The sequence below is a fragment of the Alosa pseudoharengus genome, unplaced genomic scaffold (assembly GCF_046254945.1).
Source record: "Alosa pseudoharengus isolate Yale_2024_CS ecotype anadromous, Long Island Sound unplaced genomic scaffold, YU_APseudo_1.1 YU_APseudo_1.1_scf_8, whole genome shotgun sequence".
Taxonomy (NCBI): Eukaryota; Metazoa; Chordata; class Actinopteri; order Clupeiformes; family Clupeidae; genus Alosa; species Alosa pseudoharengus.
The window spans coordinates 9,026,374-9,054,057 of NW_027468870.1; the positions used below are offsets into that span (position 1 = coordinate 9,026,374).

Sequence of the window (27,684 nt, forward strand, 5' to 3'; positions counted from 1 at the left end):
CTATAACTTAAAAAAACTTTACATTTTGGACTACTTTGTCTTTTGTCCAATTAATACGGAAAATACGGATTTCAATCTATAATGTGTATCACACAATTACTGAACTAATTAACAGATACAATGCAATACTTTTGCTCAAAAATAAGAAACTATGCCTTAAATAGTGTCTCACTGATGAGTCTGAGCTGACAGGCCTATAAATATCAGACATTAAACAAGACCATTACCATGTTTTCCTTTGTCAGATAATTTAGACTAAGGGCATCACAAGGTTTTACTGCATAAATGGGAAACATATTGGCTGAGAGCATTCTTTGCAAACAAGACTGACAACAAAGATAGTCGGAGACTAATGGACAAACTGGTTTCTTAGGAGACGGCACGGGGTATTTTCCACTCTCTGAAGGGTACGCCTTAAGAGGGTCTTCAGAGCCTTAATAAACCAAACACACTTGTCTTTCAGATTACATTTAGCCTACCTGTAGGCTATAAATAGCACATTAATGCACTTTATTTGAGCCATTCTTTCTAAGAACTTGTTCACATCAAACATGTTTTCCTCATCACAAACATGTTTTCATTATTGAACTAGAAAAGCATTTCCTGAAGGAAATACAGTGCATGAAAATGCAAAAAATATGATGTAAAATATCATACAGAGTAAAAACAAACTATATTGGTTGCTAGGTAGATGAGGTTTAATATAGTTGGAATGACTGAGCAGTTAAATAGGTGGATAGTTTATATAGTTAAATTATTTGCTTGGTAGATAAGGTTTAATATAGTTGGAATGATTGAATGGTTTAATAGGTGGATAATTTAAATTGTTAAATTATTTAGGTAGATAATTGACGATAACTGACAGTTGGAATGGCTCTAATGTTTGCTAGCAGTTATGCTAACTATGTTATCAAAGATAATAATGTTAACCAAGTTACTTAACTTAGTTAACTTAGCTAATGTTTTCATTTTTAGTAGTTATGCTAACTAGCATGTTATCAATGCTAACATGCTAACTATGTTAACCATGTGACTTAGCTAACCTAGCTAATCATTTTTAGTAGGTATGCTAACTAGCATGCTAACATGCTAACTATGTTAACCAGTTTTGTTAAAAATGCTAACTAGTATGTTAACATGTTAGCATGCTAACTATGCTAACCATGTTACTTAGCTAACTTAGCTAATCATTTTTAGTAGTTATGCTAACTATGCTAACTAGCATGTTAACTATGCTAGCATGCTAACTATGCTAATCATGTTACTTAGCTAACTTAGCTAATCATTTTTAGCAGTTTTGCTAAAAATGCTAACTAGCATGCTAACATGCTAGCATGCTAACTATACTAACCATATTACTTAGCTAACTTAGCTAATCATTTTTAGTAGTTTTGCTAAAAATGCTAACAATGTTAGCAATGCTAACATGCTAACTATGCTAACCATGCTAACTAGCTACAGTGGGTAGGAGTCATAGTTGATGACAAGTAACAGTTACAATGGCTGAACAGTTAAAAAGTTCAGTAGTTTAAAGGGTTAAATTGTTTAACAGTGAAATATTGTAGTGAGGACTTTTATTTTGAAACAGTTTTTGGCAGAGGAAGCAGTTGAACAGAATGTGTAGTCTTAATAGAATGATACTGTATGCTTAAAGCCTGAGAAACTGACAGTTGATGCAGGTGGCCTGGCCACCTGCCACAAGATTCTAATTGCTGTGATGTCATAAAGGGCAATGTTAAGTCAATGGGGACATTTTAATAGTTTTTAATTAATAGTTTAAAAAGTATAAAAGTTAAAAAGCTGAAAAATACAGAGCGCACATGTCCTAAGTAAGACCTACGTAACATAGTTTGAATGAAGTTTCTACGTTAAACGGTTGAAGCTGCATTAACTGCGTTAGAAGAATAATAATAAATATAGCTGCAAGCAGCAATGTGGGGGCCAAGCAGTTGAGCAGGAGTCGTCATGGCAACACAATGTTGTTACATTATACACACACCCAATTAACCCCCTGTCCCATACACACACATATACACAGATAAACCTCCTCTCCCACACACCCCAATAACCCCCAACACATACGCATACCTCAAACATCACCAAATTTATTGTGCGTAGTCAGGTTGTAGTCATTTGTCCACATACCAAGTTTGGTGTCGATACGAGAAAGTGTTGATAATTATAGCACCCCTAGTGGTCAAAAGTCACCAAATTTATTGTGCGTCCTCAGGTTGTTGTCATGAGTCCACATACCAAGTTTGGTGTTGATACGAGAAAGTGTTGCAAATTAAAGCACCCCTAGTGGTCAAAGGTCGCTAAAATTATTGTCTGTCCTCAGGATGAGGTCCCAAGTCCATGTGCTAAGTTTGGTCTCAATACGTGAAAGCATTGCTGAAATATGAGCCCACTTCCTGTGATTATAGCGCCACATAGTGGTCAAAGATCATTAAACTTATTGACCCTCCTCCTTATTGGGTCCTGAGACCATATACTGAGTTTGGTGTTTATAAGCAAAAGCCTTGCTGAGATATCACTTCACTTCCTGTTTGGCGGCTTTGCCGCCAAACTTGATTGGTTGTCCCGGGCAACGGGTTTTGACCATAGTTCCAAAAAGCAATGCATTTGTGAGTCATGGTCTTAAGATCATCTGCATCAAGTTTCGTGAAAATCGGACAAACTTTGCAAACTTTGATGCCTTTTAAGTGTTTTTGATGACATCCAATATGGCGGTCAAATCAATTATGTTGACGTCACATGTTTGCATGTGTCGGCCTAAGGACCTCTCAAGGTTTTAACAGATATCGCTAATATGCTTTAATTCCAAACACATGACCACAGGCCAAAACGTAATTTTGGTAATTATAGCGCCACCTATAGGTGAAAAGTCATCAAATTTATTGAGCCTCCTCCTAATTGGGTACTGAGACCCTGTACTGAGTTTGGTGTTGATACGCGAAAGCCTTGCTGAGATCACTTCGCCGCCAAACTTGATTGGTCACGACGGGTGATGGGTTTTGAATATGGCTCCCAAAAGCAATGCATTTGTGAGTCATGGTCTGAAGATCATCTGCGTCAAGTTTCGTGAAAATCGGACAAACTTTGTAACCTTTGATGACTTTTAAGTGTTTTTGATGAAATACAATATGGCGGAAGATCCAACATGGCGGAAATTAACGTCATGGGGTGCGTCGAGTTCGGTCTCATCCAAGGATTCCAAATATACCTTAATGTTCAAAATGTGATGTACGGTAAAAGCATAGATGCAATTCAACATTTGAAACGTTGGTGGCGCTAGAGCACTCAAAGTGCAGACTTGAAACTTTGATAAATTAAAGATATGACTGAACCGAATCAATGTGCCAAATATCTCAACTTTTTACTGTATGGTTCAATGGCAAATTAGCGTTTCGTTATAATAATAAGAAGAATATACGTAGAATGGGTTGCCTCGCATCTTCGCTGCTTGGCCCCCAATAAGAAGACTTTTGGAATAACAATACAGTGCATTTTCATGCACTGTAATAATAAAATGCCTTGGAAGAACAGTACAGTGCATTTTCATGCACTGTAATAATAAAATGCCTTGGAATAACAGTACAGTGCATTTTCATGCACTGTAATAAGAATAAATCGGATAACAGTAGAGTGCATTTTCATGCACTCTAATAAGAAGCCTAGGAAGAACAGTACAGTGCATTTTCATGCACTGTAATAAAAAGCCTAGGAAGAACAATACAGTGCATTTTCACGCACTGTAATAAGAAGAAGCCTAGGAAGAACAGTACAGTGCATTTGATCATGCACTGTAATTATTGAAAGTACTTAGTGTGTTACTAGCTAATTCAAATAACATTTAGACATTTCTATAGGATAGACATCTGATTATTGCTTGCCATTGATGGGGGATAATAATAATGACATTTGCTGCACATGGGTAAGCAATTTCTATCGGAAATCAGAGGCCCTCTTCCGAGACTATGAAAGCACCCAAATCATAAGACTACATATCCCAGAATCCATTCGTATTGCGGAAGTGTTTGGATTCGTGTGGTTGTAGAAGGTAAGTTCAGAAGAGATGAGACAGCATTATAAATTAAGGTTGTTTCATCGTTGTATTCTCTTTCCAAAGCGTTCGAACCCATTCACAAGAGTCATGTTTTTGCCTTAACTCTGACATGTTGTCTGTACATGGTAGTGCATGGGTAAACTAGCCTGCGTAGAGTTTTAGCATATGCCTTGCTAACGTTATGTTATAGCTGTCGCTCATGTTTGGCTGTCGCTAACCAGTTTTACTTGCTCTGTAACGTCAATGTTAATTATTCTGAATCACAATTCATTGAGATGGTTAATAACACAGGAATCTGTAGACATTAGCATATATAGAAGCATTAGTTATTGCTTTGCTTTACTTCCAGAGGTCGAAATCTGTCAATTTCTTCAGGCTAGTTAGCTAGCTAGTTAAGTTAAGTGGCAAAGCAAAGCATGTCACATCAGTTCGCGTTATTTAGCTAAGTAGCAGGCTATCCATCTCAGTGTTTGGTTATTTATTGCTCAGCTTACTTCTACATTTAAGCCAATGTTACTTTTCTCATCACCATGTACTTCATGGACGTTGATTTCATATGATGGTTTGCTAAGAGAAACTGTTTCATCTGGGGTGTCCGCAAGCTGTCAGGTTAAGACGCTTCGTTAATCATTCAGCAGTCAGCATCAAATTCATCCACCATAAAGAATATAAGTCTGGTATGTGATGTCGGTGTTGGTGTGAAGGTGTTGAATCGCTTAAAATGTAACAGTCCTCACTTTTTTCACTAAACATTTCAGACAATTGTAAGTCCCTGGTATGGACAGGACTTCGGGGCATGACTGATAACTGGAGGGGCTTTGATCCGTGAAAACAGACTGACTGCAATATTACTGGAGTTCTTCTAGGTATGGAACAGCAGGAAGACTTTTTTGACTGTGAGGAAAATGTACAGGAGCAAGGTAAACGATTACATGATGATGCAACATCACAACCCGGAGCAGGTGAAGGAACTGACAAAGGTTCACAGAATGGGACGCCACGAAGTTGTGGAGACTCGGCCAGTTCAGGTTTAAGTGAGTTAAACAAAGATTTTGAGGAGTTAAGTGTGAAAGGACCTGAGGGGGAATCGAGTGAATTTACTAATGAAGAGAGAGACCATAGCCTTGATGGACAGGAAGGCCTAACTGAAGAGGACTGGACAGAAACAGAAACAGAACTGAAAGAAGAACTTGGTCCAGAGTTTGATGATGAGCACCTGAAAGAGATAGAAAAAGACCTAACAGAGGAAGAGAAAGAGGTAATACATTTTTGCACTTTACAAAGTTTTTATCTAATAGTTTTCTGACAGAAATACAAGATTTGAACAGCTTTTTCTTGTTCACCATCTACCTCAGCACAGACGAAAAGAAAGTGTGTCTCTGAAGGAAAAAGGAAACAGCCAGTTTAAAAAAGGAGGTGAGAAAGGCCCACTGGTTTTGACACACATTTTTCTGCTTTTTAGCATAAATCAGTTAAACTTCTTCTTCTAGTTGTTGAAGTGTGGATTTTTGTTTTTGTTTTTTCAGAGCATGTTGAGGCTGAAGAGTCGTATACGGCTGCTTTGCATATTTGCCCTGTAAGCTGCAGTAAAGAAAGGTCTATTCTCTTCTCAAATCGAGCTGCTGCTCGCTCACATCAGGTAAAACCAGTTCATTATAAACTATTACTACTTGGGTCAGTCCTTACAGTCTGCAATTCCGTGTGCTCTGCAATGCTTTTTTTTTGCATGTTCTGATGACATCTAGTGGTAGTCTTACGATATAACGGCTTGAATGGTTTGGATGTTCTTCAAAGACTTGTTGTTGCATAAAACATGTAATTGTTTTTACACAACAGCACTCAAATTTAAAAGGTCATAGAAAGAAATTGGTTAGGAATGTTTGCCACAACCGCTTATCTGGCTTTGTAGCTTACCACCCAGAGAGCAGGTTCTGAAGGGCCCTGTTTACTATTTATATGAGGTAATGTGCAGTTTGTCTGGTTTTTGAATACCTCTCTAGGATAAGAAGGAAGAAGCCATCAAGGACTGCACAAAAGGTAATACGCACAATCTAAATCTGTTTTACATGTAAGCAAGATGGTAGTTATGTATTATGTCTGTTATGTTATGTTTGTACTGCTGTGTCTTCTTGCTCTTAACTATGTTTAAAATATAGGTATTTGCCTGATTTCCTATATGCAAACTATTCCATTACATTACATTTGGCTGATGCATTTTTAACCAAAGCGACTAACAACATGGTGACAGTTAAGTTTTAAAGCAATTCTCTCAACAATTTTAGGATTTATTAAATGTATACTACTGCATATTTATTGTCTACATGTTTATTTTTGAAGGTTGAGTCTTATTTCTTTGTGGCTTTTTGTAGGATAACTTTGTAGGATATACCTTATATACACTTGTACATGGCATTTGATTATTACCGGTAACAAGTCTGTGCTCTCTTTACTAGCTATAGAACTGAATCCAGACTATGTGCGTGCAATTCTGCGGAGAGCTGAACTCTATGAGAAGACGGATAAGCTGGATGAGGCCCTGGAGGATTACAAGAGTGTTTTAGAAAAAGATCCAAGTCTTCCAGTGGCCAGGGAAGCATGCATGGTACGTGTCATCCATCTCTTCTCTTGGAGTAGCGATACACAGATTTCACCATTCAATATAGTTTAATACAGAGACCTTTCAATCTTATATGATTTCAAAACAACATAAAATCCTCTTTTTATATGCACTTTCATATGCACTCCTTTACATTTTACAGTAAGCTTAACGCATTAGGTATTTTGGATGTTACCAGGGGTGCAAACTAGTTGTAGCTGTATGTTAAAATCGGATATTCCATAAAGTTCATAAAAATATTTTTAGAAATATACTTTACTTTTGGAGACATCATTTGCAAGTAATCAAAATAACCGAATAGTGACCAAGCAAACAGCACTGTGTCTGCTCATGCCATATTCTCTTGAACTGTATTAATTCTAAAAAGTCAACAGACAACCCTGATATGTGCTACTGGCTTTCCCCCCTCATTTTTCCATGTGTAGTTTCCATTTTTCCCTCAAGTATAGTTCTATGAAAGGTGCTCTAAGTGATGCTGGGTAACGTCACTTCTGTTGACTTTCAAACAAAACAGAGAGCTAGCTCCCTACTTCATCCCCCTCCCTCCCGTGCTGCTCCCGTGCAATTAAAACACTCCTAAACGTGCATCTCGTCTGTGATTTGCTGGAACAGTTTATGTTTTCATGGCCTAGGTTTGCACAGGTTGTTTTTGTTGCCGTTTTTGGAGCCTGGGCTGTCCACAGCGTTTTTTACAGTGTATTCAGGACACAGACAGCTAGCGGTTGGTTAGGTGATGTTTGCAGTAAGTGACATAAAATGTTTTAGCCTAAAAAACGCATGGCATAGCTTAGAGCACCTTTAAATATCCCATCATGTGCTATATAGCTAGGGAAACAGTGGGCCTTAGGAACATAGAATGTTGAGAACAGGGGACCCTTTCTCATGTTCATTTTCAAAGGGCTGTGTAAAAACACCAGAATTGTTTTTGCCCCATCACAAACACTGAACAGACACTCTCCACACACCGGTACAAACTGTGGCACTTAAATAATAGAAAATTCCTTTTTGGAATCAGGTTTATTTCCTTTTTAATTGGATTTAAAGCTGGGTGTACCCTAATTTTTAATTTACTGAAATGATCTAATGCTTGTCTTGGCATGATCACTAATAGAAACCCACAAGCATTAGCATTCCTTTTGTGAGTAAACAACCATCTTGTACAGTATCCATTTCTGATCTCCTTCCTGGACCACTCCATGCTATAGCATTAGGAATGATAGAACATGTCAAATGTGAGCATTACTGGAGTTGATTGAGTGTATTGTGAACAAATGTCAGTCCCTGCCTCTAATTCTGTCTTCTGTCCCGACTCACAGAGGTTACCGCAGCAGATTCAGGAGCGCAATGAGAAGCTAAAGGAGGAGATGATGAGTATGAGCTTTTTCCATCTCTGCTTTCTCATTTTCCATGTGTTTATATGCCATATGTCTGAAAATGGCGCTTCACTTGTGTGATGCACTTCAGTTAAACTGTGAGTCTAATGATGCACTGACCGTACTATTCTATACACATTATGCAGTCTTGTTACTCTTGTCATAAATGGTGGAAAAGGTTGATCCTTTCAGAATGCATTTGAACCAATAGGGGTGCATTAAAGGAAGTGGCACCTGGACATAACCAACATCTCAAGTACAATTGACCTTTTAAGTTCCTGCTTGGCAAAATCTATCTGAACACTGTTTTGAGTGTGGTCAAAATTGTGTTGCCTTTTTGAAAGAGCCTTTCAGTGAAATACCATTGCCGAAATGTGTCAAAAGAAACTGGCACAGACAAACAGCTCCAGTGATATGCCTCACGTACATGTCAGTGCTGTGATTCTTTAGGGAATTTTTGGGTTGTAATTTTGTTTAGTTTTTCCAACACGAATGACTCAAGGGAATGCACTACTTCCAACCCATGTGCATGATTTCCTTCATTTATCACAGAGTGCTTACTGTGTGATAGTGGTGGCAGATAAGTTTTTTGCAGATTTTTCATCTTGACATTCTAATTCATTCTAAGTTACCTCACATAAAAAGCATGTAATGTGGCAATGTTTTCATAAATGTTTAGAATTCCAAATGGTGGTTGTACTACTGTTAGTAGTATGAATGCTGCAGATCACCTCCTCATATCAGTACTGGATGCCACAGAGTTAATGTTTTGTAATTGAGAATCTGGCAGGTACAAGAAAAAGTGAGGAAAAGACATTTTTAATATCAATATATTTATTCAGTGATTTTTTTACTAAGTGCCTATTTCCTTATGTGTTTGTGCTCACAGGTAAACTGAAGGACTTGGGCAATATGATCCTGCGTCCATTTGGCCTCTCTACGTCAAATTTCCAGGTCAACCAGGATTCCAGCTCTGGATCCTACTCTGTTAACTTTGTGCAGAATCCTGGTAATAACAGAAGATAACACTATGGCCATACCTCTGCTTTGAAATATATATATATATAAAAGAAAAGCCAAAAGCCACAACATCATGCCCTGTTGTGCTTCTGTGAGTGTTCTGCTACTAATATAAAGGGGAATGGCAAGTGTATTTGAAGTGGCGTAGTCATATTCGCCCTCTCATGGATCACCAAGTATCAAAATCTACATTTATTGATTAATTTGATGTAGATATGGTTGTAATCTTATCGTCCATGTCATGTTGTGTCTAAAAGTGCAATTGCTGTTGTTACTGGCTTTCTCTGGACAGTTGAAATACTGAGTGATTTTGCGTGTCCAAAACCACCACCAGGAACTGTGTGGCAAATTTACTGTGGACTTGATCACAGTTTTGTACTCTGCAAAATCTTCCAACAGTGTAATTTTTGAATCCAAAAAATGTCATGATGTACGCACAAGCATACACAGAGCAACGCAGACAGTAGTAGACCATCTATTGAAATAACATACAGTAGTGAGAACCATGTCTACATTGTAAGACTGCATGCTTGTAATAAAGGAGCTGTCTTGTTTTGAAGCTTTTCACAGACTCTGTCTGTAATTCCGACAAGAATTCATATGGCAAATAACCAATTTGGCTACACATGAGGATACTAGGATCGTAATTCCTTCTTGTATTCTAGTGCTAGTGTGAGTGGTGTCACACACACACACACACACACACGCTCTGTTGCATACAAAACACTCACATACAAAGGCAAAAGCAGATGTTTAATATTCAGTTCATAGAGATATACAGATAACAGTAAAAACAAAACAATTTCCCACAACCATCATTCTCGTATGTTAACTTGAAGAAAGTCATCCGATTGTTTTGAAACGCACGTATGTACAAAAGAGGAGAGGCCACATCCTCCATGTCTGCAGCTTTGCATTGATGTTTCCCTCTTTTTTAGAGATTTCAGTTCAGGCTGTGTCGCGAGAGACCACCCTCCATCACTATGCATTTAATTTAAACAGGAGCTCCATAAGGAAATGTTTGGAAGCAAGGAGGACAAACTGGGTTTGCTGTAGCATACAACCATGGGACCATAAAGACAGAGGGACTACAACTGACATTTTGCTATTTATTTTCTGTGAACTGGGTGTAGGAGAAAGGAACATGGGTGGGTGGGTGGGAGGGGGGGGGGGGGGGGTCGGATTAGGTCTAAATTAATAGTCCCAGACAAACAGTGTTCTGAGCTTGTTAAATCTGTGTACTTTTGATTCAGCTAATTGCCCGTAAATGACAAAATGAAACTAATCTTCCCAACGCCCTATTCGTCATATAAACACAACACACAAAATGGACTTAAGAGAGCCCACTTGTTAAGGCTATGCCACTTTAAATATAAACCATCATCAAAACAAATTTCACATAATTTTGGGCAAAAAAAAGGAAGTTCAACACCACTTTGCACAGCAAAAGCCAGATCCTCCATATTTGCACTTCTGTGACAGCAGAACACATGCAATCTTAGATATTTCTTCTGGAGTGAGGTGTTGTACTATTCATAGTTTATTTATTTTGCTAATTCTGCAGCATCATCTGTCCTTGATAATTCTGCAGCATTATCTGTCCATTAATGCTTGTATTAGCGCCCTGTACCTTTTCACCTCGACCTTGACTTGGATCAGGCTTTGAAAACGGATGCCCACTCAAGGAGAAAAAACACACTGCAAGATCTATGAATCTTCACATAATCAAAGGAGCTGAGGTTGGAGCGAGTCAGCAATTAATTATATATATATATATATATATATATATACATAATCTTAAATAAAAATAATATCTCCTCTTGGCCCATTTTGTCCTGTGGTAGACTGAGTCTTCCTCTTACCATCTCTTCCTCCAGCCTCTGGCAGTGTGTTCAGAAGGCCATGGACCCATCAGCAGCCCTTCAGCGTGGCAGCACTAGAGGACAGAGCAGAGAAAAGAAAACTTGTCAAAATAATGATAACCGATTCTCCATTTGATCTGTCAGATTAATTATCACTGATTAGTTATCAGTGGCATAGGGTTTGAAACTGTATATTTTTAACCTCTTAACTCATATCATGAGTTCCGTTAACCCAACAGAAAAATATGTGCAATAACTCTTGCAACAGTTCTATTTACTTAGCTATGCAGTCCAAGGAGTACCTAAAAATATCAACAGAGCCTCTTCACTTACTCAACATCTGTTGCATGACTCCCCCACATAAAGCTACCATAGGAAGGAAGAGGATTGCTATTGACATTTCAGTTTGGAACGATAGTGTCTGCTCAGTATAAACTGAATCAGAAGTACTTGGCAGACGTACAGCCTACCTTTGAACCAATGAAATCTAGGACAGATTAATGGCACAGAAATTGCTCTGCAAAGGTTTCTGTGCAAGTACCGAGCATTTGTCAACCCCTCAGGCCAAATATCACTGTTGTTACAAAGCCTTCATAAAAAAAAAGGTTAATATGTTGTTGTTTCTCATATGAAGTATACTTCTGAATGTCCTGATTTTTTTTTCTTCTTAAATTTTCAAATTCCTTTCACTCTATGAAAAACACAAGCTCCATGGACAAATGTTCTGAGAATTGTAGTTTCATCCAGCATATAAAAATGGATTGCATTGTCACAACTTGACACAGCTAGGACTATGACATGTTAGTCTGTTTGCAGGTGAGAGAATCTGTCTGCGTTCTTTGACCAATTAAACAGGGGAGGTCAGGCCCCCTTTATCAGTTGCGGCACAGCCATTTTACAGCTGTGTTCAACACAGAATAAATATTCAATATTCAACTTACTTTAATTAAGACTTTTGCTTTATGGGCAGGTGGGACATTGAAAAGGTTAAAATAATGACAACTACGCTAAAATTCTTTAGGTTCACATTTTATTTATATAATCTTGAAACAGAAACATTTACACAATATTTTCAAATGTAACTTCTTCTCAAATGATTTACAGCATTCTCTGACCTGCAAACAGACTTAAAAACAAAAAGAAAATTAAAACATAACAAAAAAAGCCAGCCACCAAAATAAATACAAATTTCTCTGGTTTTGACAAAAGGTCAAGTCAGTTAGTGTATTGTCGACTACCAAGTAAGTTTACACCGGTCTTAGATCTCTACCTACTGAATGAGAACAACGGGGGAGACCAGGTTGTTCTACATTATGTCCCTTTTTAAAGTGGAAGGGGGTTAAAAGAGTTTGATGGGATGTGCTTGTCAGAGTGAACTATTATGAAACGGGAACAGGTAGTTATGTTCTCAAAAATCTCTTCCCCTCAAACAACATAAATGCACAACCATTACCGGTCTTGAGGCAAGCTGTCTGGCTGTTCCTTCCAAACGCTCTGGTTCCATTTGCCAGCACTGCACCTCCATACACATGATCTGGATATATTCACATGTATGTACGTACATATTCAAGATTCACAGCCAGACTAGACAGCCAAACTAGTCAAAAGGCAAGAATATAAAGTTCAGGCACACCACAGAAAAAAAAAAAAACCTCAAAAAACATTGCCCTCCAAAGGATACAGCTGTGTCATGACACTAAAATGGAGACAACTCACACAACTCACATTCAAAAATAAGCTATTTGGGACAACCTGCTCGAGAATTATAGCAGAAAAAAAATCATTTGATAAAATTCAACCTCCCACACGGCTCCGAGCACTCAAAAAGACAAAAAAATGGGGTGGCAGGTTTAGGTTGTCTCTTGTCTGTGACTATGCATCTGTGACTATGTACATAATCATTGTGCTCTGGAATACAACACAAATGAAGGCGATCGTTTCAAGTGTGTACACCTTCAATAAAACACTACGTATTCTGTGCATTAAAACCAAACATGAGCTCCGCTGTCCAGAAGAGAGTAAAAGGGAAGACTGGGTTAAAAAAACAAAACACAACAAAACTGGGAGACACACGGAAAATAATCAGACAAGACAAGAGCTAAAAAGCACTAGGGCTATAGATACTGAAGCTTTGTGGTCGGCTGGCAGGCTCTTTGCGGTCAATCGTGATCTCTTTTCCAGGCAGGCAGAGAGGTGGTGTGTGTGTGTGGGGAACGGGGTGTGTGTGTGTGTGTGACAAGAGCAGCATGGCACTCCTCTCATGGGCACTTAAGGTGAATTTGGCTTACAGGCAGCTCCTCAGAACACTGTTGCCTCTGCCGTGAGATCCACTGCTGGCCTCGTGCCACCTCAAGATAAAGAGCTTTCTGCTTTAGAGCTACAACTCCACAACCAGCAGCTTCTGCCAGCTATAGGGTAAACGAAACGATGCATCCAAAACAAAGCTTCTTTCATACACATCTTACTGGTGTAATTCCCCATCTAATGCACACAATGCGCACCTTGAGAGGCTATGGAACAGCTACCCTTACAAACGGATTAGAGGTGCATTTCAAAATAATGTTATTACAATAACATTTCTGAATGGAAAATGCCCTTTTCCATTTCTAACACTTGAAAGTACTCTCAATCCATACCATTCTCAACCAATACAAATTAAACTAACAAGGACTTCTGCCTTTTAAGTAGTCATAGTCATTTATAATTCTCACATATAATACTTTGAAACTGACCGTTCTAATTCCTGACACAGAACCTATACGCTGCTAGCATCAATATCCATATAAAGGAACAATAATAATCTATCCTCCTTCTACATGTATCAACTGAGCAAGAATCTATTCAATTGGAGTAGACACATTGCACTGTAATTACACCTACTTCATCAGTGCTCGTGTTCCCTGGAATCTGGGGAGCATGTGGCCTGCTTAATACCAACTCCACAGTACGGACAGCCCTTGATCTTAATACATGAGGTAAAGGATACAAATGGACATATTGTTGGAGATGTAAAAAAGGTACATCTTTTTGTTTCTGTGGAAAGAGTAACAGTCTAGATCCTCGTAATGGACAACAGTAATTTTATGGGAGAAATATTTTTCTGAGTTTTCCAGAGTCATTTTAAACATCATGGGTATGGTGGTATCCATCCACAGAGAGGGATGTTGATGTGTACACTCACTGCTACCCATGGTATAAATCCCCTATTGCTTTGAATATACTGAGCCCTCTATGAAAAATGATTCATGCATTTCACACACACAAAAAACTGATGATCAGCTTAAAGGGTTCATAAACCTAGCTCGCAGAGTTGACACATTCCATAAATTATTATCAGATCGACATGGTTTAGGTTCTTGTATCAACATTAAAGACAGGCATGTTTGCGAATGCAATCACATGAGGGATAAAGACATAAAACCTAGACAGAGGAGCTCAATGTTGAGATTAGCTGCTATGTTACTATCTGCAGAATTGTTGACATTTTCTTTAAAAACAAAAGAAAAAAACTATTGATTGTTGTGAACATATAGTGTTTAAAAATCATGATGCAAAGCAGCCATCATCCGAGCACCCAAACATCTGCTTTCTTATCAGTCCTTTCTCTGTGGTGTTCCCTCTTCAACATGCTAAAATAAAATGAGTCCTAAGTGTCTGACCTGACACTTTCACGGAATGGATGCTGAAAACTAATCTCACGTGGAGTACGGGGTGGGGGTCGTTAAGTGGGTGCCTGCTTTGCCTACCTTTCACTTGCCCCGAGGCTTAAGCACCTCACGTCTCAAACTGCGTAAGGAGGGCGCGAACCTCAGGTGTGAGCTGCTTGGCAGCCTTGGCTGCCTCTGTGATGGCTTTACGGTACAAGCCCTTTCTCTTCTTGTCGAAGCGGGACTGGAAGCTTTCTAGAAAGGGAGCGAGCTGCGAAAGGCCCAGGTAGGAGGTGGTCGGTGAACCGAACCAGGCCACACGAGCCTCCTGCCTGACTAAGAGCCCGTTATCTTTGCGGCTCACTTGAATCGCTAAGATGCGGGCTGGCCACCAGGGGAAGCCATAGATTTTGGCCCAGACAATGTCCCCTACGCAAATGGTCCTGCCGTCCAAGGCAACGCACTTTGAGACGTTTTTGGAATAGACTGTGCCTTTGATCGATTTACCACGCCTTTTCTCATCCTTAGGGGCAGACGAGGTAGTGGCAGCGGCAGTGGTGACTGCAGAGGACGTGCCGGGGGCCGGGGCTGCCGAGGGCAAAGCACCGGGCGGGGGAAAGTCAAAGGTCTCGGTCGAGCTACACTCGGAGTTCGAGGACTTTATCTCATCTGCGCTATCGACACTGCACATGGAGGTACTAGAGGAGTCGGGCTGGTTGGGGTTTAGGGACACGTAAACCACGAGGTTGCCGGCCTTGCTCCCGCGCGTCTCCCGCCCCTCCGACTCGTCTGGCTCCACCTTGGAGTCCCCGCTCTCCGTGGCCGTCTCGGGCTCCGGCTCGGACTCCAGCAGAGGGAGGACGGGGGGCTGGCATTGGGAAGGGCCCAGCGGTCTGGGCTCGGGGTCGGTCGCTTTGGCGGGACCCAGGCTTTCAGCAGTAGCGGCAGCAACAGCAGCAGGGACGGCCTCCCCAGTGGAGCTGGAGGAGGAGGAGGAGCAGGAGGAGCGCGTAGAGGGGCAGCGGGGCGGGCCGGGCTTGGGCAGCAACATGTGGCCGCTCCCCGGCACTTTCTCAAGGCAAGGCGGCTTACAAGGGGAAGAGTCATTCTCTTCGTTACGGTACCTTTGGGGCTTGATGCGCATCCGCGGCGGCAGTGGGGTGGAGATGCCGCGGCCGCCGCCCCCGCTGATCTGCTGCAGACGCCGGGTGAAATGCACCTTCTGGTGAGCCTCCTGCAGCGCGGCCGCCCTCGTCATGGCCTTGGTGTTGCCGCTGCCGCCGGACGCCGTCTCCCGGTCCCGTTGTCGCTGCGCCTTGGCGATCTTGAGCACCTCCTGGGCCTTGGCATGGTCGATGTTCTTGCTCTGCAGGACCTTCTTGGTGTTGAGATGGACAGCTCTGGAACTGTTGCCTGCCGTGCTTGACACCCCCCTGTTCACCACCTTGTTCGCACCTGCCCCTCCCTTCACCGAGCCGAGAGAGGAAGAGGAGGCGGAGATCCGGATGCCTGGAGCCTGCCGTTTGGGGCCGTCCGAACCACGAACCTTCTCCTCAGGCCGGTGGTCGTTCCGGGCCCGTTTGCCGGCAGCTGCTGCTGCAGCATTGTCCCCACGCCGCCGTTTGGCATCGTCTGCCCGGCAGTCAGATGCTGGGCCTCGCCGCGTCTCCCGTCTGTCTCCTGTCGCCACGGCGCCCTTGCACTTGTCGCACAGCACTTGCCGCGGTCTCAGCTTGATGGCGTTCATGATGGACGTGGGCTCTTCTCGGTACAGCCTGCGCTTCGGCCGCTTGATCTTGCGGGGCAGAGGCTGAGGTAATGACTGGTTGTACGTGTCCCTGATGAACAATGGTGGTGGGTAAGGAGCCCCCTCCTGAAACAAGGGGGGCGGTTTTGAGGTCCATGGGTTTGTCCTAGGATCAGGCGTGGCTTCGGGGACTTTGCAACCCTCTTCGGTGTCTTTCCGGGGGGCGTCAGCAGCATCCTGACTACCTCCTTTCTCGGTTTCCGGTTGAGAGGGTACTGCTTTCAGTTGCATAGATTCTGGTTTATCCTTATATTCTCTCTTCGGATGTAATGTAATTGGAATTCCATAGGGTCCAAACCTAAAGTGAGAAAATAAAAAAAGAGGTATTACATCCATATCATGCTCATACAGGTTCCCTTCAGAGGGGAAAAGCAAGGCCATTTTCAAACCTGTAAGGTGAACTATTGATAGCAGGGGAGGAGGGGGGATCAAACATAAAGGAAACAATATTCAAATCCATACAGGTGTAATTCATCCGGGTATAATTATTATAATGAAATGAACCTTTATCTATGTTATGAATCTATGTTAAATAATTGATTCACCTTTTGCAACATCAGCATTTTTTCACTTCAACATCTTCATTAAAGCAACGATAGATACACACTGCTCTCTGTTATGGTGACGTATCAAGGATAATGGAGTATTTTACATTAGACCTCAGCCTTGGTCATTTCATTTGTTATAACAAAATATGGTTAAAATGCCCTGGGCATATCAAACACTGGGTGTCTCAGGATCTTCTCAAAAGATTCACTTGGATGCTTTTGGATTCCTTTCTTTTCTCCAGATGAGCTTCTATTGTGAGGGCCTGTAATAGACTCTTTTCACCAAGATACCCAAACAGCAGTAAATTATACATCACAGGTCCAGCCAGGGCAGGGAGTGCAACTGAACCTAAGAAGAGTGAGCTGATGTGGGATTGCTGACAGGACCATCTTTTTCCACAAAAGGTCAAGACCACTCACTTTGTCACTCCCAATGTGAGTATGTGGTGTAACCATGAGAACTGAGTTTAAACCAATTACATATGTAATATTATCAAACTAAGTAAACATTTTGTTCTTTGAGGTGCATTCTCCAATATTGTCTGAAATGTCAGGCAATATTCACCTTTGTACTGTTACAAATATTTCTACTAATATACTTGCCACTACAAAATACATAACAAGTGTTCTTTGAAAAGTAACAGCCCTCAACATTTCATGAGGCCCCTTTTTTAAAAATGTATGCATGATTTAGATTTCTAGACGATTTTGCCAACCAAATGGCAATGAGCTTCAAGATAGTTGCAGACATTTGGCTCTGACTCCATTCACATGGTTTGTTTTCATTAACTACAGCTAAAGCTACAATTAACCTTTCAAATAACCAGTAAAACAGCAATTATTGGTTGACACTATTGATACGAGACCTGCAACATATTTTCATTGTCGGTAAGATAAACGACCTAAAACAAGTGTTTTGCCTAAACAAAGTGACAAACAATGCATTATTAATGACTTATTCTGTAACATAAAGGATAAGGCTGATCTCAACTTTGACCTGAAGCTGAGGCTTAGAAAGTGATGCTCTTCCCAATAGCTAACAGGTCTTCCTCTAGTAGCCATTCTTCACATGCACAAGCATCAACAGAAATAAACCACTAGATCCTACTATTTACATAAATCTATGTCTATTCAGGCCATGGTACACACTTGCCAACATCAAAAGCTGTTGTTTTTCCTGAACTTAAGTATGAGGGCAACAATAATAATGCAATTTATAGAGCTACTGTCACAGCATAACCACATCATATGCAAACATGATAGTAGCTAGAGAGCCGTCTGTCAAGAATTATGACCTAATTCACACTAGAAAGTTAGAAGCCCAGTTCAGAAGCTATTGTCCAAAAGCTCTTGACAGTAAATAGAGAATTTTCTCCATACTCAGAAGCACGTCTTACATTTTCATTCTTTGAATATCAGATATGTAGATATTTGTTTACAATGCAGATTAAGATGTAAACCAATATAAAGGAATAGTCTTCCATAAAGAGAGCAGCGTAACTGACCTTTTACCCTATAGAGACAAAACAATGTAGGCTACCCTTACCCAACTTTGTCTAAATAATGTTAAATCCTTCCTTGGCATAGGATTCATTTCGACTCATTGTTTGATTACCATGTCTGCTTCAAATACACTCCAATGGGCAGACACAATCATATTTTGACGAATTGTTGGGGGGGGGGGGGCACAGTAATATTATAGGGCAATGGTATTATGATTAGGCACACTGTTAATGGGACAAGTAGCAAGGCATTCGATAACTCAACAATACTCTCTCATAAGCAACGTAGCTAGCATATTACAAAGCTATTTACCTCTTGGAGAGGTCCATGAGCACGCCGGAAAATATCTTTTCGCCTAAACGAAATGACACAACCAATGCGTCATCGATGATGTGATCCAAAGATACTCGAACCTCAGATCCAGGTATTAGGTGCTCGACTGTGTCGAGCGGTGACCCTGTTGTTTCTGCTATGGGCAAAGATGTTTTGGGTTCAGACTTCACTTCACAGAGACCAGTCTCGAACCTCTGTTGGGGTGAGCACGAGTCCACTGGCACTGGGGATGACAGGACCGTGTCCCCTACGACGTGAAGTTGGGGTGAGTGCTCTGGAGGAACGGCGGAAAAGTCACTCGTGAAGGTTTCGTCCACGGATATTCCTCCGATATTTGACTCACTCTCTGAAACTGACAAAGACTGTGGATGGTCGACATGTTGCGGGCATTCGTGAAGAGCATCCTCAGGGGGCATGAATTCTGAACCAGGAGCATCACATGCGGATTCGGGCACTGGGTCCGGTTCAGAAGAGGGCTTTATCAGTTCTCTAAAATGATCGATGGATTCTAGCTTGAGTCCCACGATTGCTGGTTCGGCCGGTTCAGCAAGGGATAGTCCGGTTTCTGTTACAGAGGGATGAGCTGGGAGAGAATGCAAAAAGACCACTGATGGCTGAGAGACGGAGATGGAGCTAGGCAAAAGGCAGGCGTGAGAGTCGTGAGGATTGACCTCGTTTGCAGACTCGAAAATAGGGGAACACTGTTCTTTCAAGCACTCCGTCATTACATTGTCTTTCAGTTTGTAGTCCACAAAATAATCATCCGCGGTATTGTCCCCTTCGCTACTGAGACAACCAATTTTGCCGTGCTCATCATCTCCCTGAACAGAGAGGGTTTTTCCCGCGGCTTCTATGTCCGGCCTTCTCACTATCTCCATTTGGAACTGACTGCATTCCTGAACTGCATCCACATCTCTGTGTTGGTGACAAAGATCCATTACCGGCTCAGAGCCCCGAGTTACATCTGAATTCAGTTTTCCCTCATGACCAGCTGATTCCGATTCGAACTCAACCTCTTCCCCTGCTGTTGTTGATGCCGCAGCAGCTCCTGGCTCTGCAGCCACGGCCGCCATTTTTTCTTTCCGATTTGCAACCAGTCCTTGGCCTTCTCCCTTGATAAGATGTGAGCCCGCCCACCAAAAAGCAATAGCACTTGTGATTGGTTAGTAAACTACAAAGCCTTAAATGTACTGTTCGTGAAAACGCCAATCAAGAGAAATCCCTGGAAACTTGACTGTAATTGGCTTCTTTTTTGTCAATACATTTCGTCTTTGTGAGACCAAACGTTGGAGCCACAAGGGGCAGTAATACCTTTTTTTGAATTTAGCAAGGCCCATCCACTGTTTAGTTGTCTTCACACAGTTAAAATGTTGAAGGCTGTAGAACATTTATCATCTGTATCATGTTGTGTCAATTTTCATAGACACAAAAAATAAAAGGTCAACCACGAATTTTGAAAAATGTGTATGTTGATATTAACCTTCGACAAGAGATAGCCCAAATATGTAGCCTAGGCCAGGGGTTCCCAAACTTTTCCACGACAAGACCCCCCAAATACCACTAGGTTCTGGCCAAGGACCCCCTTGATGTGTTATTAAACCCATGGACAATAATATGGCACATTTAAAAATACATTAATCTAATCCTAATAATTAATATACCTAATATAACAACCCTCATAGTAATAGGTATATTTAAAATATTTCTAATGTATTTATTTGTTGCTTTTATTTTTTCTTCCAACTAGCTGAGGCCCCCCTGACACCCCCTCACAGCCCCCACTTTGAAAACTACTGGCCTAGGCCATTAACTTGTCATGGTACACAGTTTTCTAGTCAGGATACAAAATAGCATGCTACATTGTGATGAGGAAGTAAGCTAACCTGCACATTTGCCATAAATGTTTGATGTCTTTGGGAGTACGGTAGTCACAGGAGGTTAGCCTAGGCTACTTGTGCCTGACTAATGCTGCTGCTCCAGTCGATAGTCATTTGAGAAAAAGATAGTAGCAATAGCCACAAGATGACAGTAGGCCTACATTTAAAAAGTCAGGTTTCATGATAATGTACATGCTTTTTATTGTTACAAGTTCCTGACCCAGATAAATCGAGATATAAGCCTACGGTATCAGAGATAGCAGAGGCCTGGACCACTGTTGGCCCACTAGGGCCAGATCTAATGGTCCCAGGGGGTGGCCTGTTGACTAGTTAGACAAATTGTACACCATTATCCACTTGAAGTTCTTTATTTGTACTTCTTCATTTCATTTTACACATTGCCAATATAATTTTGCTACCTGTGATGTTAATCGCCGGCAATACCATCAAGACCTAAAGAAATACTAGTACTTCAACAGTAGTTGTAGCATGTAGGCTACAGGCTTGAAGTATGTGTACCGGTATGTGGCTCCAGAGATATTTTGCTCTCATGATAGCATGTCTTTAAGACCTTTGCAAATAATATTTGGTGCTTCAGTTGCAACTTAATAATGGCTGCACCCCCCCCCCCCCCCATTATAGATCCTACTGGATTGTGGTTATATTGGGCCTATGTCTCCAACACTAAGCAATAGTTTAGTAATTTTACGTTGAGCGATGAATCATAGCCTATAAAGGTTTATGTTTAACCATTGTTTACAACTGTAATCAAACCTCAACAAAAGGAGGGAGGGGGGATGGTGAAAATGAAGGACACAGAAGTTTATAGGGCACTTTAAAATGGTAAAACTAACAGCAGTAGTAAAACGTTTGCATTATATTCTAGTGTTGCCTCATTTTCATGTTCTGGGGTTGATTGACCTGGTGGACACTTGAATGTTTGACACTCTTATGTTGCTTAAAACTGACATGAGAAATTAGTCTTTAAACTGTATAGAAAAGTTTTTGTCTATAAAAATGCATAACATAATAACAGACATACAACAAACAATAACATTATAAAGAAATAAATGCAAATGCATGATATGAATTGTGCTCTATATTGCTAGTTTTGTTGTAGTATTTAGAGCACACCACTGATATTTCCAGCCAGCCTCACTGCAGTTCCCATGTGTCTCTGAGAATGTTTTAATGTTAGGCCTACAAATGTTTCAGTCTACAAATGTTTCAGTCAGTGTTTTAAGTAAACTCTTCTGTCCAGAATAGATCGTGTATTTAAGTGTAATGTCCTCTGACAAGAGATAATGTGTGAGAGAAACTGTGTGAGAGAAACATTCAAAGATAGAGTGTGAGAGAAACATTCAAAGAGCCATATTGCAATCTGCCATTGTGTTAGAATATATTCCTCTGAATTTGAATGCAGAATGGCTTTGGTCATTTAGCCTGCTGATTTAATTAAGCCCCTTCTCATCAGACATCAACTGCTAGTAAAAAACAAATCAGTATACTAGCAGTTTGCAATGAAATAGCTATTTAATAACTTCTTGGACTATTGTACTTTTGGCACAGTATTTAGGCAACATTTGACATTAGCCATGTCATAGATGTAAGTTGTTGTTCACTATGGAACCATTTTCAAGAAGGCAGGCCTTATCTGTGTGGGTTTGTGTTAGTTTGTAGCTATGCCACTTCTCTTATAAACAACTATGTTGGCCCTTTTTAGGCTGGATTTCTCCAGGTCTAACATAGATCTGCTATACATACATTCCGTAATGCATGTTTTTTTTATATACTATATATATATAACTCATATAAATGGAGAAGATAATGATCTGCTAGAAGTCAAAAAAGGCAGTTGTAGCGGCAGAGCATTTAATTGCACAATGCAGTGGTTACAGTTTTTCTTGATCGCTTTAATGCTTGTGTCAACTCTGACATCTCGTTTTCAAAACAGTTAACATGTAGGTCTAAACAAAAGCACTCTGGCCAAAATGACACATTCTGTTTGCAAAAGGCTCTTTCTCTCTCAAAACATTTAAAACATGCAGCAAAAGCAAAATTTGCCTTCAAACAACACATTTCGTAGTAAAATCACTGTGTGATTTCAATCATTCATTACACGCTGGACAACAAAATGCAAAATATAGTAGTTTATAGTAGTTTCAGCCTTCAATTTTGCTATAACTGTGCTATTTCTTTCTAATTTTTCTGATGTTATCAGAATCTTCCCAAGATGTAACTGTCATTGACATGTAAGACCTACAGTACAGTAAGCACCTATACAAGACAGATTTCATTGAACTACAACTTGTCATTTTTCATTGACATAGACCTACAGTAAACACCTGGACTTGTCAGCTTTTGTTCTGTTTTCTTCACCAAATAGGAAACACTGAACTTTCTGTAAATGTGCCTTTGATCCATACTTGCAACAGCCATGGTATCTCTTATGGATAATGAATGATTGCAGATTGAAGAATTGTGAAGGAGATTCACACAGGTGTCAGAGATTCAGACATATGCAAGGAATCTCTACCACCTGTGAATAGATGTTTTCCTTTTGTTTAGCAATGTGTGAACCCAATGAAAACTTGTGAGCATATTTGCAAGAGATTCCTTCTGCTGTGCAAAGAAGGTCTTACTGTAATGGAGACCAAGTGGTTCCCAGTTTCTTTAAGCAGGTCAAAGCATTCGAGAAAAACTGTAATCATAAACTTGGTAGACTGAAGCAAGATCTAAGGAAATCAATCCGTCTTTCACATGCTTATCCAAGTCTTCCTGCTCACTGGGGGTGATCAACCGCTCTGTCACCCACTCCTTAATTACTTCAGGTTCTTTTTTACTTGCATTGTTGTGTCCCCATAAACTTTTATGGCACTTCTGGCAATGGTGATCTAAGCATCCTACTATTGCAAAAGAGGGCTGAGTTCTAGGTAAGAATCCCTATTTAAGCCAAGTGAGTTTCTCACTGTTTTACCTCACTCACTCATCTGAGCCCTCGCTTTTTCTCAAGCACTTGTAATCCACCTACGCAAGATCTACAATGGCCTTTTCCGGCAAGTACGAGACTGAGTCCCAGGAGGGATACGAGGCCTTCTGCAAGCTTTTGGGTAGGACAATTTTTTGGAAATTTCAGTTCTGACAGATTGCTAACAGATTTAGGGAAATTCTGTTTGTTACGTTGTTGCTTGCACTGTTATGTTGGCTTCTTCATATTTGTAAGGAGAAGATTTGGTTGAAATTTTAATTTGAACATTTTACAGCCATTATTTTTTAAATTAACAGTTAAAAGCATATAGAGTCCCGAAGGTGAAGCATTTGAATTACAGCTACAAAATGCCAGCACTGAACTGTGTAAACCACTGTTACTGTAGGTAAATAACCATTCTATAACTATCTTTATGATATAATGCTCTATTTGTCTGTATGTCTCCAGGTATTCCCGATGACATCATTGAGAAAGGTCGGGATTACAAACTGGTGACTGAGGTGGTGCAGAACGGTAATGACTTCACCTGGACTCAGCACTACCCTAACAACCACAAGGTCACCAACAAGTTTGTCATCGGCAAGGAGTGTGACATGGAAACTATTGGTGGAAAGAAGTTCAAGGTAAAAGGATCATCCCATTGCCTAATCTTTTCTGTTTACATGTCTCTTTATCTCCCTCCTTCTCTCTCCCTCCCTTGCTCTATCTCTCCCAATCTATCTCTTTATCTCCCTCCTTCTCTCTCCCTCCCTCACTCTATCTCTCCCAATCTATCTCTGTCTCCCTCATCCCCATCCTTTCTCTAACTCAGACAATTATAGTGCCACTTTTTAACAGTGAAGTGCCAGTACAAAATCAATGATATGATGCAAGTGATTCACAATCAAGAATTGTTGATTGTTTGTTCTGCTCTGCTCAGGCCACAGTTACCATGGATGGGGGCAAACTTCATACGCAGTTTCCCAACTACACTCACTCAACTGAGATCAGTGGTGGAAAGCTGATTGAGGTGAGCATTGCAATGACAGTTTCCTCTGAAGAAAAAATCATTAATAATGTATCTGGAATATCCCTAATTTTTTGTCTTGTTTTCTGTGTAGATCTCAACAGCCACAACAGCCTCAGGCCCTGTTGTACTGAAGAGAGTCAGCAAGAAGCTTTAATTCATATTACAATGCCACTGTTATGCTGTATACAATTGCTAACCTCAAACTTGAACTATGAAATAAAATGCAACATAACTTAATTTACCAGTGTACTTTGTATTTTTCATGAGTGAGTGGGTTGAAAAAAGACAATACATGAAACTCATTTTTACATTTTTAAGAGGAAATTGTTGTATATCTACCACCATAAATATAAGTCATGGCTCACTTTTTTTTTCAAAAGCTCAAATATTTGTATAAACATATTGTATTTTATGGTTTACAGATGCATTGAATAAAATATAAACACAGAGGTTTGTAGTAAAACATACAAATCTAGACATCCCTTGGGATTAATAAAGTGTTTGTCTGTCTAAATCCTTCCAAAAACAGTGGAAGTTGTTACAGCTCTGGGACCGGTGTCTGTGTGTGTGTGTGTGTGTGTGTGTGTGTGTGTGTGTGTGTGTGTGTGTGTGTGTGTGTGTGTGTGTGTGTGTGTGTGTGTGTGTGCGTGCGTGCGTGCGTGCGTGCGTGCGTGCGTGTGTGTGTGTGTACAGCAGGCTTGTGCAAAATTCCAGAATTTAATTGAAACTGGCTTAAATTCCAATTCAATTCTTGAATTTTACTTGCTTTTCAATTGAGGTAACAAACAGGAAGCAGAATTGCAATTCGAATTTTGCACAACCCTGGTGTACAGTGAGGAAAATAAGTATTGAACGCTTCAACATTTTTTTTTAGTAAGTATATTTCCAATGAGGCTATTGACATGAAATTTTCACCAGAAATGAGTATTAACTCAAATAATCTACACATAAAGAAATCCAAACATTATAGTCCATAAATAAAGTTATGTGTAATAAAGTGAAAAGAGACAGGAAAAAAGTATTGAACACGCAGAGAAAAAGCAGTAAACCAAGGCAAAGAAAGGCAAGAAACCAGCTAAAATCTGCTTGTTCAATACTTATTTCCCCCACTGTATGTATGAATCTACAGTACCCTCCAGAATTATTGGCACCCCATGCTAAAGTTGACTAAAATCTGGTATAAAAAATAATCTCTTGGTGATTAATTGTAATCTCACAATGAAAACAAATAGGAAAAATCCAAACTTGAAGGGAAGCAAATCTGTTTTGAGAAAAGGAAAATATCATAAAGAAATAAATATTTTTAACAAAAACACGATGCTCACAATTATTGGCACCCCTGCTTATAATACCTTCTTAAGCCTCCCTTTTCCAATAAAACAGCTTGAAATATTCACCTATGACACCCCATAGAGTTGGAGAATACAAAGCAAGAGATTTAAGACTGTTGGTCTACAAAATCTCCCCAGATCGTCCAGATTCCTAGGTCCACACTTGTGCATTCTCCTCTTTGACTCATCCCACTGTTTTTCTATGGAGTTTAAATCAGGGGACTGAGATGCAATGGCCGAAGCTTGATTTTGCGTTCAGTAAACCATATTTGTTTTGATCTGGACGTTTGTTGAGGTTCATTGACCTGATGAATGATCCAATCATGACCAACGTTTAGTATCTTGGTAGAGATTGACAGATTCCCTTTAAAAATGTTCAGGTTTTTCATGTTGTTCGTGATACCATGCACCTTAATTTGATTCCCAAGGCCTTTGGGAATAAAAACAGCCCTACAATAGTACAGCCTCTCCACCATAATTCTCATTAGGTATGGGGTTCTTTTCAGTATAGTCTTTCTTCTATGTACGCCAAACACACCTAAAGTGTTCCTAGCCAAAGAAAGTCATTTTCATGTCATCTGACAATAGACCACACTTCCAGACAAAGTCACTGTACCATTCAGTAACTCCTGCCGTTTACATTGGCTATTAGCAGTGAGGTCACCTTTGAAGATTGTTTGGGGGATAGTGGTCCTTATGGAATTTTTTGCCTATCTTACCATCCTCCATACTGTACGTGCATGTTTGTTACATTTCCAGTTGATTAGAACCTTTTAATTATTGTTTTAACTGTAAATATAGGCATTTTCAACAAAGTACCTAGTTTTTGTAGACATTCACTTACTTACAAATGTCAACACACTTTCTTTTTATTTACATTTTGTGTATCATTTTTATCCACTGTTACACTTGAAAAAAGGCATTCTATAAAAGCAAGATTGAGACCGCCACTGACAGTAGAAAACTTTTTTCTACTTTCAAATCTTTTCTCAATCCTTCACCACCACCATCAACTACTTCACTGTCAGCAGATGACTAGGAAAAGTATATGGACTTTCTACTTCACCAACAGGTGGCATCAAAATCTCTCTGTAAATGTTGGTCATGTAACTATTTAACCACAACTGAAACATCTACATAATCTGGCACAAAAAAGTGCTCTTAAGAGAAATCATTGTCAATGATGCTGTGTGGTAGACTTTGAATGAGGTTTCCCTGGTTTCCCTTTCAATAATAATCAAGTAAATTCAAACAGAGGAAAATAATGTCCAATGCTGTCCAAAATAAACATTGCTTTGATTTTGGTTGAAGAATGTCACATAATATCCACTCAAAGTCACAGAAATGTCTACTCAGTTTGTCACTTGGAACTGATATCCCCAATCTACTGTGCATAGTATGTGTTAGCATCAGGGGTGGACAGTAACTAAGTACATTTTGTAAGTATGATTTTTGAGTATCTGTACCTTACTTATTTTTGAAACTTGTGACTTTTACTCACATTTGAAAGACAAATACTGTACTTTTGACTCCACTACATTTGAAATATGAGCATGAAGTACTAAGAAAATCCTCCAATAAAAAGTCCAAGAAAATCCTCCTGAGAGAACTACACGAACCTTTTTGCAATAGATTCTTCATCAGAACAACCTCCGTGTAGCCTAGGAGAACTACACAAGCCTGTTTGAAACATATTCTTCAT

The 27,684-nt window shown here is 40.2% G+C and overlaps 3 protein-coding genes across 4 annotated transcripts; 2 read left to right on the plus strand and 1 right to left on the minus strand.

Annotated features, from left to right (window-relative positions):
• The first annotated feature begins 4,017 nt into the window (after positions 1–4,017).
• Positions 4,018–9,640, plus strand: ttc1 (tetratricopeptide repeat domain 1). Its single transcript, XM_076275149.1, has 8 exons — positions 4,018–4,060; positions 4,825–5,324; positions 5,422–5,482; positions 5,593–5,705; positions 6,067–6,103; positions 6,520–6,668; positions 8,000–8,054; positions 8,946–9,640. Exons 2-8 carry the CDS (start codon positions 4,935–4,937, stop codon positions 9,080–9,082), a joined length of 942 nt encoding a protein of 313 aa, XP_076131264.1. The 5' UTR covers positions 4,018–4,060; positions 4,825–4,934; the 3' UTR covers positions 9,083–9,640.
• A 594-nt stretch (positions 9,641–10,234) lies between these two features.
• Positions 10,235–19,849, minus strand: pwwp2a (PWWP domain containing 2A). 2 transcript variants are annotated; one of them, XM_076275147.1, is made up of 3 exons: positions 18,756–19,849; positions 14,685–16,690; positions 10,235–11,012 (listed from the first exon to the last, which is right to left on the minus strand). In XM_076275147.1, exons 1-2 carry the CDS (start codon positions 19,847–19,849, stop codon positions 14,713–14,715), a joined length of 3,072 nt encoding a protein of 1,023 aa, XP_076131262.1. In that variant the 3' UTR covers positions 10,235–11,012; positions 14,685–14,712. The 2 variants fall into 2 exon arrangements, with proteins under 2 accessions (XP_076131262.1, XP_076131261.1); XM_076275146.1 differs by having other exon boundaries at positions 10,235–16,690.
• Positions 19,850–23,643: 3,794 nt separating this feature from the next.
• On the plus strand, positions 23,644–24,865 carry fabp6 (fatty acid binding protein 6, ileal (gastrotropin)). The gene is made up of 4 exons (XM_076274288.1): positions 23,644–23,763; positions 24,090–24,265; positions 24,562–24,651; positions 24,743–24,865. Exons 1-4 carry the CDS (start codon positions 23,697–23,699, stop codon positions 24,803–24,805), a joined length of 396 nt encoding a protein of 131 aa, XP_076130403.1. The 5' UTR covers positions 23,644–23,696; the 3' UTR covers positions 24,806–24,865.
• The last annotated feature ends 2,819 nt before the right edge of the window (positions 24,866–27,684 follow it).